Source organism: Sapajus apella, unplaced genomic scaffold, assembly GCF_009761245.1.
Source record: "Sapajus apella isolate SASKATOON/1434 unplaced genomic scaffold, GSC_monkey_1.0 scaffold78, whole genome shotgun sequence".
In the NCBI taxonomy this organism is placed as follows: Eukaryota; Metazoa; Chordata; class Mammalia; order Primates; family Cebidae; genus Sapajus; species Sapajus apella.
In genome coordinates, this window is record NW_022437018.1 from 2,456,754 (window position 1) to 2,471,065 (window position 14,312).

Sequence of the window (14,312 nt, forward strand, 5' to 3'; positions counted from 1 at the left end):
CTGTCCAAACCTGGCTCTGAAGCATATGATTTATGGTAACAATTTGCAGCCAATTCTTAGCAAATGAGGCTTAATGATGCTCCCTTTATTGCTCTGAATGGATATAGTTTGATCCTGTCTGCATTCAGGGGCCTCTGACTTTCACCTGCTATTTCTGTTACCTTTCTGGGAGAGCTATGACCTAGAAAGACCCCATGGAAGCTGGGAAGGGAGAGGCCTCTGTAATACAAAAGTGGCGATGCTAGATTATTATGTAATAAAATTGCTACAGATTTGGAACCAAACATGGATTGCTTAAGGCAACTGGCAGTTGCCTCAGTCTAAGCTCTTTTTTATAAAGAGTTCTCAGGTACCCCAAAGCAAGTCATCAATCACCCACTGCACAGAGAAGCAGAGCTTGCTGGGGTATATGCAACGGCCCAAGCCTCCTATTAAATAAAATCAAATTCCACCACAGCCTTCAGCTCAGAATGCTATTAGACATCATTAACTAGGAAAGATTAGGGAAAATGCATTTCTGAATCAGTGAAAAGTCTGAATTTTAACATATTTTAAACAGAAGCACAGTGTACGTACTTTAAATCATATACGGTGACTCACAAAGGTTAACAACCTGGGTCTGATATCTCCATTGGTTTTTTAATCCATAAATAAGCATCTTTTGTCATTACCAGAGTCATTGTTTTAATGCAAATGGACACTTTAGAATCACTTGGAAAAGTCCGAAAATACTGTAATACGTCTTCTTAAATTGCTTAAACATTTCTCCAATCCTCTTGTTTTCAGCAACCTCAGGAAATCTCCAAACAAAGGCAAAGACAAACTTCAAACAGCACCCTGACATAAATTTTCCAAATGTCCTAATTAGAAGATGTAACTTAATGAGGTTTTTATTATGCTGTGAATCACAGAAATAAAACCAGAAGAATGCATCTTGAAATGAACTTCAGTTTCAACATTGACACACCATGTTTCTAACTGACTTAAAGAAGTGCTTAACTTTGTCCTTCAAAGTGTCAAACTAGGCCTTGGATCTGCCACATTAAGGATGTAGTTAATGCAGTGAGAAAAACTGTGAATAAAATTGGCTGTCGCTCTCCAGTCATTTAAACTGATGAAGATGTTCAGCAAACTCGTGACAATAGGGTAGGAAACAACTTTTCTATTAGTACAGTCTCAGCCCTTATTAATTTTTACGGAATGAATGAATTACAAGAGGAAAAGTAAAATAAACCCCTTTTAAGTTGCATAGGGAAGAGAATAGTGGTTAGGAGATTTGGGGGTGAAATCCTGCCTCTTCCAATCTGCTAGCGCCATGATCCTAAAGCAGCTACTTCTTATCTTTAAGCCTAGGTTTCTTCTTCTGCAAAATAAGCATAATTTATGCCTTTCCTTATATTAGGATGTGTTAGATAAAATGCACAGCCTGGCATCTTCCAGTCAGGAACTACTTCAGAAATCATATTATTTTTACTGCTGATGCAACTATCACTGTACTGCTGGTGCTGGCATTATACACTGTCTCCCTAGCCAATCTAGTTCCATTTCTCTTCTAAGAAGTGAGCGTCCAGCAAAAAATAATACTTCAAATGTTATGTTCAAAATCACAGTGCTGCTTGATACGCTGTGGATGTATGTCCCCACCCAAATCTCATGTTAAAATGTAGTGCCCCGTGTTGGAGGTGCTGCCTTGTGGGAGGTGACTGGATCAGGGGGAAGGATTTCTCATGAATGGTTTAGCACCATCCGCTTGGTGCTGTCCTCATGATAGTGAGGGAGTTCTCGCGAGACCTGGTCATTTAAAAGTGTGTGAGGGAGTTCTCGCGAGACCTGGTCATTTAAAAGTGTGTGAGGGAGTTCTCGTGAGACCTGGTCATTTAAAAGTGTGTGGCACCTCTCTTCTGGCTCTCTGACTCCTGCTCTGGCCATGTGATGTGCTGCCCCTGCTTCGCCTCCTGCCATTATTCTAAGTTTCCTGAGGCCTCCCCAGGAGCCGAGCTGATGCCAGTATCATGCTTCCTGTACAGCCTGCAGAACCAGGAGCCATCTGACCTCTATTCTTTATAAATTACCGAATCTCAGATACTTCTTTGTAGCAATGTGAAAACAGATGAATACACTACTGCTGCTGCTGTTAGTGATGATACCATGTCAGGCACTGGCTGAGTGACTTACATACGCTATTTCTTTTAATTTTCACAGTGGCTTAATGAGGGAGAGGTGATATTTTATAATTGTTTATTTAATTTCATTATTCATCTTATAAATGAGGAAACTGATGGACACAGGGAGAAAAGTGAAAGCCAAAATTTGAACCCAAGGAGTCTCAAGTCACAGTCCAGACTTTCAGCCACTACTTGATCCTTCCTCTGGCTTCGCTTGTACTTCCGATAGTGTCTCTGATGATCAAGCTGAACAGCAGTTTTTAAAGAAAGGGCAGTACTACTCTGTTTGGATGTCTAGCCTGCCGTGCTGTGGGCCATGTAACATTGTAATTCCTTTCTCCAATGGATATGACCTTATTCAGGTTACACAACCTTGTTACTTATTATGAAAGTTTGTAGGGGTCAGAAGATAAAGGCAAAAGATGGTCTCATTATTTGACTTCTGTAATTAAGGCCTCACTCGGACACTCCAGAACATTACCATTGTAAGGTTAAGACCCTGATCTCTAGAGCATCAAGTGCCAGCTGACCAATCTCTAAGGGTTTCAGAAATTTCAACTTCTAAAATAAAATTTCAACTTCATTTGTTGTCCCAGCCATGATTCCTTGAATCACATCTTCTATATATGCATGTATATATTTATTTATCACTCAACCCACCTAGCATTCCTGATCTTGGTTTACCTCTCCTGTTAGGAATCAGGCACACCTATGTAAAAGCAAGAACATTCACTAGGATGAGTAGAAAGTCATAGCCTTCACTGACTGGAAAGACTCTTGGAGGTCATTTGTTCCAGCCTCCTCATGTTGGGAAAAGAGAGTGTAAAATCATTTCAATTGCTTTAAAGGCAGGACACATGGCTGTGCTCTTACCCTTGCGGTGAAGTCCACAGCAGCCGCTCGGTTTAACAGCAACGTGGCTACATTGATATTTCCATAGTGAGCAGCTATGTGGAGCGGAGTGAAGCCACTCTGTAAAGAAAACACAGCAGACGTTCAATTGATTCCTGCTGGCCTCGGGTCAGACAGGCAAATATCATAGCCCTGCCCAAATCAAAATGAGGAAGCAAAATATGCTGAGGTCTGTGTTCCATTCTGTACTAGGTTTCGATCAGTGCCAATTGCTCACAGGGTTTCTAATAAACCCTATACTTATAGGCAGAAGAACAGCCAGGGAGGAACCAAGGGCGGAGACTGAGCAATTTTAGTAATCCAGTAACAGAACTATATAAAAGCCAACATTTCAAAAAATTAAGAGATGATGAGAAAAATCGTTATAGCTGATAGCTTGATTAGTACCGCTGTTTATTACTGATGATAGAATTGCGCATTGAAACTCAAAATTCAATTAGTTCATATATTTGATACAGATGCAAATCAACCAACAGTAAACGCCAATTTTAATGGCAAAAGCAATTTTGGGGGAAGAGGTAATACCACAAAATTGGTTTTATATAATGGGCAACTGTATTCCACAAAGAATCCACAAGTTAATCTGTTTGTTAGCAAACACCTATTCAATAACACATGTTTCTGGATTGTTTATACCAAGGTCATTTTACTTCCTTAAAAATGCTAAAACATGCAGCGATTCACTTAGTCCCCAAAGATTGAAACCTTGTAGGAACTAGATGCATTTCTAATTTGTTAGCAAGCTTCTTAGCCATGCTAGCTATCTCACTGACTCTTGGAGAAGGGTGGGTCATACTGATGCCATTCTGAAATACCTTTCCTTCTGCTGACACCACAGAGGGTAAGTGTCATGCACAACCCTAAGAAACCAGTCCTGGGTGAGTAGAATGACAGGGTTGTCTGCAGCTTTAGATATAGCTGATAAACATCTAAAGTGGCCAAACTCTTCATCTCACACAGCTCTATTACAATACCCTTAAGAGTCAAGGATTCCTCATTCTTCTCTTTCAAACACCAGGTTCAGCTGCAGAAAGCCCTGGTAGTCAAACTACTGCTATCTTATCTGGCACATGCTCCTTTTGGGGGAGGAGGGATCAGGGATAAAGCAGGTATCTAGCCTACAGAAGGCGATGCAAAGAAGAAGGGAGAGACATGAGGCAGCAGCACTAAGTAATGGGAAAATGATGATGCAGATATAGACTACACGTATATGCATATATATATGTATATATACCTCTGTTGTTCTATTCACCACCATCTAGGTTAACACATTTGGAAGCAAAGAGGAGGAAAAAATGAACGGTTAGTTCACTATTGGTGATATGGACTGCAGAAAGCTCATGACAGCTAAGTAATGAGGATGGAGGCTCTGACGGAAGCACAATAGGCACAGAAAGAAAGCTAGACTGAATGATGGGCTACGCAACGGCCTGGTCCAAACGCCACATTTCAGTCACAGAGACTTTCAGGTACCACACATCATGACGATGGAAATTTTTGGCTGTGGCTCTCTTGCGGCTGGCATGCTCCGCAGCTGATCTATGCTCAGTGCCTGACCTGTCACCTTGGGTATCAAACAGAGGTCTGCTGCATACACTGTCTTTAGCATTTTGTAATTTTTTACCCTGATGTTTGAGCTGAAGTGTTGAATATGTTCCAAAACTATATTCAAAGGAAGGAAATAAGCACTGTATAGAAATTGACTTCTTTTGGGGTGGCCTCCCTTTTAGCACGCATAGGGCCATAGCTTCCTCAGTCCCAGCTTCTAATGTGAAGGGAGGCTATGCCTTCAGTGGCTAGCTCGGACACACATTTTTTTCCTCCCTTCAGTGAAGTTAAGGGTGTGGCATAAGCTTGCCAAGAGGGAGACCAACACAGGAGAGCTGCATGACAAGCCCGTGGCTCTCGCGCCTCACCTTTGATTCCACATCCGCATTGTTGTCATTCTGTAGCAGCAGGGCGGCTGCTTTCGTGTCGTCTTTTCGGGCCGCGATATGAAGAGCTGGGAGACGCACTTTTCCTTTGGTGTCATTCTCTAGCAGGAGCGAAACGACTTGGTCGTGACCTTGTTGCAAAGCCACTGCCAATGGTGTGAAGCCATCCTGCAAGTAAATGGATGGGTCAATACTGGCTCCAATAAATATTTTCTTTTTTATGAAATTAACAAATAAGAAGGCAACCAAGTGAACAAGCATCAATTTTTGTTTGGGGTTATTAAAGCAAACAACATATTCAAATGGAGAGAAATGTAAAAAGATACTTTCTCTCTCTCTCTCTCTCTCTCTCTATATATATATATATATATGTGTGTGTGTATGTGTGTATGTGTGTGCACACACATACACACATACACATACACACAACCAAAGCAAAAACCCCTAAGAACTTTGTAATAAGTTCACGGATTTTATTTTTTTCCCCCATTAAACAGTAATATATATCAATTGGGAAAATTTTGAAAATGTACAAAAATATTACATAAAAAAGAAGTTGTCATAATGTCAACATCCATAAAATAATCTCAGGACTGGGTGGCTCATGCCTGTAATCCCAGCACTTTGGGAGGCAGAGGCGGGTGGATTGCTAGAGGTCAGGAGTTCAAGACCATCCTGACCAACATGGTGAAACCCCATCTCTACTAAAAATACAAAAAGTGGCTGGGTACACTGGACGCCTGTATTCCCAGCTATCTGGGAGGCTAACACAAGAGAATTGCTTGAAGCTGGGAGGTGGCGGTTGCAGTGAGCAGAGACCATGCGACTGCACTCCAATCTGGGCAACAGAGCGAGAATCTGTCTAAAAAAAAAAAAAATATCTCAGGAACTCATTTAAGTAAGATGTAAAAATTGCCACGGATTTTTAAAAACTGAGATATAGGGCTGTCTGGTTCATTATTATTTTAAAAATCATCAGATTTTTAAAAACTGAGATATAGGCCTGTCTGGTTGATACTATGGCAACTTTTTCTGTGCCCTGTTGCCTCGCGTATTCCCAGTGCTGTCAGGATACATGAATTCATGAATGGTACTCATTGCTGCTTTACGAAAAGTCTATAGAGACTAAGGTCTCGAGAGCTAAGAGAAAGACCTTGGCTTCTGTGACCAGTGAGAGAAGACAACACAAAGATCATGCAGACATGACTCTATTTATTTTGGTTGTCTTTTTTCTTTTTAAATTTTATTTTAAATTAAAAATTATATTACAAATGTAGGATGCAAAGTGATATTATGATTTATGAATACAAGTGGAATGATCAAATCCAGAGAATTAACATCTTCATCGCCACAAATACTTATTTTTTGTGGTGAGAACATTTGAACCTTATTCTCTTAGCAATTTTGATATGTACAAATACATTATTACTAACTCTGTTAACCAAGTTGTGCGATAGATTTCAAAACAAGTAAAACAAAAACAGAAACTTATTCCTCATTTCTGACCATTACCTCCTGTCTTCCCGTTACTCCCAGTTCCTAGCCTCTGATAACTACCATGTTCCTCCTGGCTTCTATGGATTTGATTAAAACATGACTTTAGAATAAATTTAGACATAAGTGCACACATACATACTCTATACTTTTTGAATCTTCTTTTTATGTTACCCTGAGACTTGATAAAGGGGACACAGCTACAGATTTCACTGCAGTTAATTAATTTGTGGATTAACTAGAGTTGTTGAATGCAGAAAAAACAGCATAGGATAGAAAATTCTAAGACTGGCTTAGAAATTGTAATTCCGCAATGTTTTCATTATTATATAATCAAGAGGGCATTTATTTATTTATTTATTTATTTATTTATTTATTTATTTATTTATTTTTACTAGAGAACTGGCATGCAAGTGACTTATGATTTTTATTTGGGTCATGATATTTTATTTCTGTAGTCCTGTGGTACAGAAGAGCATTTGGAAAACAATATAGGAGCACGTATGCACCTAGGTCTTCCTAAAACATCCCGTTCAATACTCTTTCCCTTGCTAGAATACAGAGAAAGGCTCTTATAAATCATTTGGTTGAACGTAAATCACTATACTTATACTCAAGATGTGCAAAACATTGACCCAAAGCACCTAAGTGGCATTATTGCTCAGTATCTTCCCCGATAAATCTTTTCTACCAGTGTCTTAATTCATACAGACTTAATTCTCTTCTGACACCTGTACTCATGTTATTTCCCCAACCCTGAAATGCCCCCTTCATCTCCCTATGTATACACATCCCATCTATCCACTATGCTTCAAGATCTGGCTTAAATGCCACCTGTTTCTTTCAACTTTACTACCCAAGACAACAGGAAAAAGGAAAACAATAATATAACCAATGCATCTAGAAGGATATTCCCGGAAGCCTTAAGAAGGATAACAAGGGCTGGGCGCAGTGGCTCACGTCTGTAATCCCAGCACTTTGGGAGGCTGAGGAGGGAGGACCACAAGGTCAAGAGATGGAGACCATCCTGGCCAACATAGTGAAACCCCATCTCTACTAAAATACAAAAATTAGCTGGGTGTGGTGGCACGTGCCTGTAGTCCCAGCTGCTTGGGAGGCTGAGGCAGGAGAATTGCTTGATCTCAAGAGGCAAAGGTTGCAGTAAGCAGAGATGGTGCCACTGCACTCCAGCCTGGCAACAGAGTGAGACTCTGTCTCAAAAAAAAAAAAAAAAAGGGGGATAACAAACGATAACAAACCGGGAAAGACTGGATACATCCAAGATGTCACTAAAATGATATCACAGGTTTACACTTAAAGACAGAACCTTTAGAATATATAAGACAAGTAGTCTAGATATCAATGTAAATAGACGTTTTCATTAAGCTACATATATGTATATAATGTGTACATGTGCAATGTATCTCTAGGAAAATGTGTACATATATGTATATAATGTGTACATGTATAATGTATCTCTAGGACAAACAGACTTCTTGCCTTTCATTGTACATTCTCATTTATGTAATGTGTTACTTTTGCAAAAAAAAAAAAGGAAATATGCATTGTTTAAATGAGAGTGTGGCAAAAGGAAAATTGTGTTTTAAGATTTAATTTTGCATCTCACTTTAAAAACCTGAACAAAACCTAAGGGGTAAAAATGACAGTCCACTTCTGTTGTGAATCCAAACAAAATGGCTACATTTCCACTGAGGTGAATTTTAAAATTCACAGGACCTATACATAAAGGAAACTATTTTGTACCAGAAAATAAAACGCAACTGAGCCGATTAGCACTGACAAAAATATGTTTCCTGCATAAGCCAATTAAAGATACAAAGATACCAGCTCTAAGATGTTGACAGCTAAAATTAGCAGCTCCAGATTTTGTTTCGAAACCAAGTTTAAACGGTGTGGTTTGCTGTGTGTGGTTATTCTTAAGATAAAAATGAGCAGAAAGGAAATATGATACAGGCTACTTGAAAAAAGGGTCCATCCCCTGGTTACCCAATGAGATCCACTGCCTTGTGCAGTGTCTGAAACATAATAGATGCTTAATAATTACTTATGAAATAAATGAATAAACAAATCTACTGCATGCTTCAGAATCATAATTAGCAAGAGGAAGATAAGACAGATAGATAGAAAGAAAAGATATAATATACAGTACACAGTAATATAAAAAAGTTTTCAAAACCACAATTATATTGAAGTCTTGCCACACATATACAAGATTCGAAATGTGCCAGGCTTACTGAAAAACACACATTTGAAAGAATTTGGCAATATCCGATTATGTAGTGAATTAAAGATTCTATCAAAAATGTGCTATTTAAAGGATCCTTTAATTGTCCCCTACTGTTTGTTCTGTAAATACAGAATTTTCTATAAATGATACCAATATTATTGCTAATAAGAGTGTAATGCAGTAATTAGAATATCATTTCAATAAAATGTCTTATTTCCTGTTGTTCTTATTTTCTGATACCAATAATCCAAAAGAAGAGAAAAAATTCAAAAGTTCAAACATCTCTAGGAAATTAGGTGCTGTTTATACAGCAATATAATACCAACCTCCTTGAAGACATGAACATCACTTATTAGACACAATATTGTTTTTTCCCATAAAACTACAAAAATAACATGAAATCAAATTAATGTAAAGGAGTAAAAGCTTTTAAAATATATATCCTTGGCCAAAAGACTGAAGTAGCGATTTGAAGATCTCACATACTATTTTTCTTTAAGTTAGTTGTAGGGCTTCTTTTTGGGCCTTGAAAACTTCAAAAAGTACTAGAGAGGTCTGAGAGTTATTGGCAATTGGTTTACAAGCTAATTCAAATCTATTAGCAGTAAATTGGGGTTATATTTGCTTCTAAAGGAGAGACAGTGATCTGTACATCACAGTGTAAAAAAAGAGTACCACACCATCTGTACAAAGACAGCTATGGAATCGCTTTCATTAGGTTATTTATATTGCTTAATATTTCCATCCAAAAATGAGGATGGGTTTTCCCTTAGCCAGCAGCCCCTGACTGTCTCTCTTTCCCCTGCACACTATGACACAATATGTGCATTGTACTGTTCTTTGAATAGCTACTCTTGAGTGTGAAGAGAGGCACCGTTCTCTACCTAGCAAACATTTGTTCTTTTTTGTTTGTTTAGAGACAGGGTCTCACTGTTGCCCAGGCTGGAATGTAGTGACTACTCACGGTGCAACCACAGAGCACTGTATCCTCAAACTTCTAGGCTCAAGTGATCATCCCATCTCGGCCTCCTGAGGAGCTGGGGCTACAGGTGTGCACCACTGCACCTGGCTAAATGTTTATTATTTTGATATCAACCAGTAGTTATTTCTTAACTAGCTTTAAGAATACTATTTTTAAAAATAGCATTCTCATGATAAAAATCCCCTAAAGTATGGATGGGTATAGAATGAAAAAATGGGTATAAAAATCCCCAACAGTGCTGATGGGTACAAAGGCTCCCTCCTAATTCTCAGGGCAAACCACTGATAACAATCTACTATGGACGTTTTCTTATATCAGAGGCTTGTCTCATTTTTAACAGTGCCGAATGGCATGTTACTGTATAAATATATGAACATTTATTAACAGGTTTCTTTTCAGTTCCTTTCAAAGCCAAGTAGTTCTGAATAAACAGGATTCTTACTGGTGGTATATTTAGATTCTTTTTGATTTTGTTTTGTTTTGTTTTGTTTTTGAGACAGAGTCTCGCATTGTTGCCCAGGTTGTCACCCAGGCTGTAGTGCAGTGGCTCGACCTCGGCTCACTGCAATCTCCGCCTCCTGGGTTCAAGCAATTCTCCTGCCTCAGCCTCCCAAGTAGCTGGGACTACAGGTGTGCGCCACCATGTCCAGCTAATTTTTTTGTATTTTTAGTAGAGATGGGGTTTCACCATGTTGGCAAGGACGGTCACGATCTCCTGACCTTGTGATGCGCTCGCCTCAGCCTCCCAAAATGTGGGAATTACAGGCATGAGCCACAACCCCTGGCTGATTCTTTCTGATTTTTAGAAATTGCAGCTACTAATTGTGTTGACAAACATTCTTGTCTACTATTTTTGTATCCTAATGCAAATACATCTATAATATATAGTTTATATATCTGGTATTTCTATAATATGAATTGTTAGAAGTGGAACTGCTAAGTAAAAGGTTTTGTAAATATTAATTTTTGTTAGTTACTGCCAAATGTTCTGCAAAAGTGTTGTAACCAACAATCAATTTCACCAGTGTTGTAGGAAAGTTCTGGCTTACTCTAACAATTTATTTTTTAGTCTCACTGACAAAAGATAAGATTTTTTTAATCTGATTAATAAATATTTCTTTGACTATATCAATGAGGATGAGAAGTTTTCATATATTTATGGTTGTTTGTATATCTTTTGTGTGAGCTATCTCTTAATTTATGTAGTGGTTTCCCTAGAAGGTATAATCTCAAAAACTGAGATTAGATGCAGTTCCTCTATTGCCGTCTTTTCTGTGCCACTCAGGAATCATATCAGCATGAGTAGTGGTTTATAATAAGGATAACCCTGCATCTGCTCTAATTCACTGTTTGTTAGAAATAAAAAATACTCATATATTAATCCTTTATTATTAGCAATAGATATTTGGTGACATGCTTAAGTGATTCCAGTCTTCCATCCAGATTAGTTTTAAAAATAAACATTACCTAAGACAGTATCAATGGCTTAAATAACTTTCTATTTTTTAATAATTCATCTATTATAGACTGCAAAGTTTTTTTTCTTCAAATACCATGTCTATTTAACACTTTAAAATGTATAATAATTTTGGCTGGGCATGGTGGCTCACACCTGTAATCCCAGCACTTTGGGAGGCTGAGGCAGGTGGATCATGAGGTTAGCAGTTCAAGACCAGCCTGGCCAAGATGGTGAAACCCCATCTCTACTAAAAATATAAAAATTAGCTGGGTGTGGTGGCAGGTTCCTGTAATCCCAGCTACCTGGGAGGCTGAGGCAGGAGAATCCCTTGAACCTGGGAGGTGGAGGTTGTAGTAAGCCGAGATTGTGTCACTGCACTCCAGCCTGGGAGATACAGCAAGACTCTGTCTCAAAAAAAAAAAAATGTCTAATGGTTTTATTTATAAGTATGAATTAAGTCTCAACTTAAAAAACACACAAAGTCAATCATCATAATTAGGTTAACTTAAATTTGGAAAAAAACAATTTAAAGCTAATGTTTTATTGAAATGATAGTTCAAATCAGTTATTCCAAAACAATTATTGCCTTTGCCCATGAGGCAAAATTGTAAGACAAAAGAGAATTCTCAAGCAAATATGCTAAATAATAAAACAATAGCACAACTTTAGCATAGAATTGGGCATTTAAGAACAGAAAAGGTATCTATGCAACAGAAGATTTTTAAAGATTAAAAGATGACAGATTTAAAGATTGAAAGATTTAGTAATGTATTTCATAAAACTTATGAACCCACACATTAATATACATCTTCAAATGAAATACTAGTAGGACAAATTCTCAACTCCAGGTTTTCAAAATTCCCTGTAAATATGTGAACTTACCCATAGGGAAAAAAACCAAAATGACTTACCTCTGTGGCTAGGCTCTGGCTTGCACCATTGTCAAGAAGAAACTTGACAACTTCCAGGTGATTTTCCTGGGCTGCCATATACAATGGCGTGAAACCATTCTACAAAATAAGAAAAACAATGTTAATCTGCAGCTTTCCAAGATAATCTATTTTTCCATTATACCAATGATTTATGCTCTAAGAAGTACTCACATACAATAACTTTAATACTTTCATATAGATATTAATATTTATTAGAAAACCCAAGCACCATCACTTAAGCTAAATTCCTAATCTGTGTAATTCAAAATTATTTTTTATAATTCATAATTTTAGTATAGGTCATAGTTAGTTTATAGTTAATAGTCCAAGTATAATTCAAAGCATTTACCCTCTTTAAATAAGTACACTCACTTAGTCATCAGCCACTTATTGAGAGCCTACCATGAGTAAGTATTTTACTAGACACCATGAGAATATGAAGAAAACACATTTCGTCATTGTAGCTCCCAAGCCTTAATTATCTGTTTTAAATAAACATGTAATATTTTCACACAAAAGTAAGCATCTGAAGTAGTTTTGACACGGGAATGAATTTATATTAATCTCAAATAGCTTCAAGGTTATCACAGATGTGGTCTTTAGAGCAAAAAAAGAAATGCCAATTTGCATAATGGTATGATTCAATCTAATTCATAGTCTGTTTTTTGTAGGTTTCCTTCCTTTGTATTTTTTTGCCAAGGTATTTTTATGTGCAGAATACATATATCCATACATATTATACATACATACATATACACATATATTTAATTTGTGTGTGTGTGTGTGTGTGTGCCTCTCTGAAAAATGCATCAACTCTCAAAGAGATTGGATCCAAGCAAATTAACATGCATATTACATCTTAAGTTCCCTATTAAAAATATGTTGCATATACATGTTTTCTAGAAGAATATATTTCATATCTATGAAATACTATACTATTTTAAAATCTTATATGAAGATATAAACATCAAACGAATTGCAGTTTCAAACTATAATATTTTGTTTTATTATTATTTTGAACAGGGTCTCACTTGTTGCCCTGTCTCAAAATAATAATAATAAAACAAAAAGAATGGAATGTAGTGGTGTGATCACAGCTCATTGCAGCCTGAATTTCTTGGGCTCAAACGATCCTTCAGCCTCAGCCTCCCAAGTAGCTGGGGCTACAGGCATGCACCACCACATCCAGCTAATTTATTTATTTTTAAATATTTTTTATAGAGATTGTGTCTCCCTGTGTCACCCAGAATGATCTTGAACTCCTGAGCTTAAGCCATCTGCCTGCCTTGGCCTCCCAAAGTGCTAGATTACAATTATGAGCCACCACACCCAGCCAGTAAATTAGTTTTGAATACACTTTTCAAAATGCAATTCTATTTAACCGAATATTCTAAAAATTTTATTGTATACATTGTGCAATTTCAAAGACTAAAAGTAAATATATTCTAAACTACAATGTTAACAAATATTCAAACTTTTGTGACAAAAAGATTTAGATTATTGTAAATATCAACTACTACATGATTACCTTACTTATTCATAAGTTCAGCCTCTGGTGAACACACTGCTTTTGGCTTATAACTGAGAACTAGAAAGTAAAGTTAAAAAGATCCTTGAGTAGATAAATTTGATGCCACATAACAAATCCACCATGGCTGTGTACTTATCAGAGTTCCTCTATTCTACTTCCTCTATTTGGCACACAATTGTAACAAGTTAGGTGATCTGGTTGCCAAGCTCCAGACTAGAAACACAAAATTAGAGGCAGTGGAATGCAACATCACATTCAATCTTCTTGCTTTTAAATTGTCTACCTGGTAACATCTCTGGAACCCACGGTTACTCTGTTCTATCATGAAAGACTCTACCACATTTAAACATGAAGCATGGAGTATTTGGAACACTGTGTGTGTGTGTGTGTGTGTGTGTGTCCATAGGCCTGTGTGTGTGTGTGTGTGTGTGTGTGTGTTTGTGTGTGTGTCCATAGGCCTGTGTGTCTTTCATCTCTGTCCCTCTTCCCAGCACTGTGAGTGAAACTGAAAGGGAGTTTAGGATTACCCTCATCATATTGCTATTTTCTCACTTTCTAATTTGACCAAAATGAAAGGTCATTACATCCTTAGTTAAACATTTTTTAAGCAACAAAACAAAAAAGAAAAGAAAGGCCAAAACCAGTTGGCTTTTTC

The 14,312-nt window shown here is 37.5% G+C and overlaps 1 protein-coding gene across 15 annotated transcripts in view; it reads right to left on the reverse strand.

Annotated features, from left to right (window-relative positions):
- ANK3 (ankyrin 3) overlaps positions 1 to 14,312 on the reverse strand; it is a 677,335-nt gene that overhangs the window by 219,750 nt on the left and 443,273 nt on the right. For 10 of the 15 annotated variants that reach the window (XM_032252648.1, XM_032252646.1, XM_032252639.1 and 7 more), the window contains 3 exons: positions 12,106 to 12,204; positions 4,994 to 5,179; positions 3,039 to 3,137 (listed from right to left, as the gene is read on the reverse strand). In XM_032252648.1, the coding sequence (XP_032108539.1) occupies positions 3,039 to 3,137; positions 4,994 to 5,179; positions 12,106 to 12,204 (384 nt within the window). Of the gene's footprint in view, positions 1 to 3,038; positions 3,138 to 4,311; positions 4,336 to 4,993; positions 5,180 to 12,105; positions 12,205 to 14,312 lie in introns of all 15 variants that reach the window. The other 5 variants (XM_032252635.1, XM_032252640.1, XM_032252641.1 and 2 more) reach the window with 1 other exon arrangement.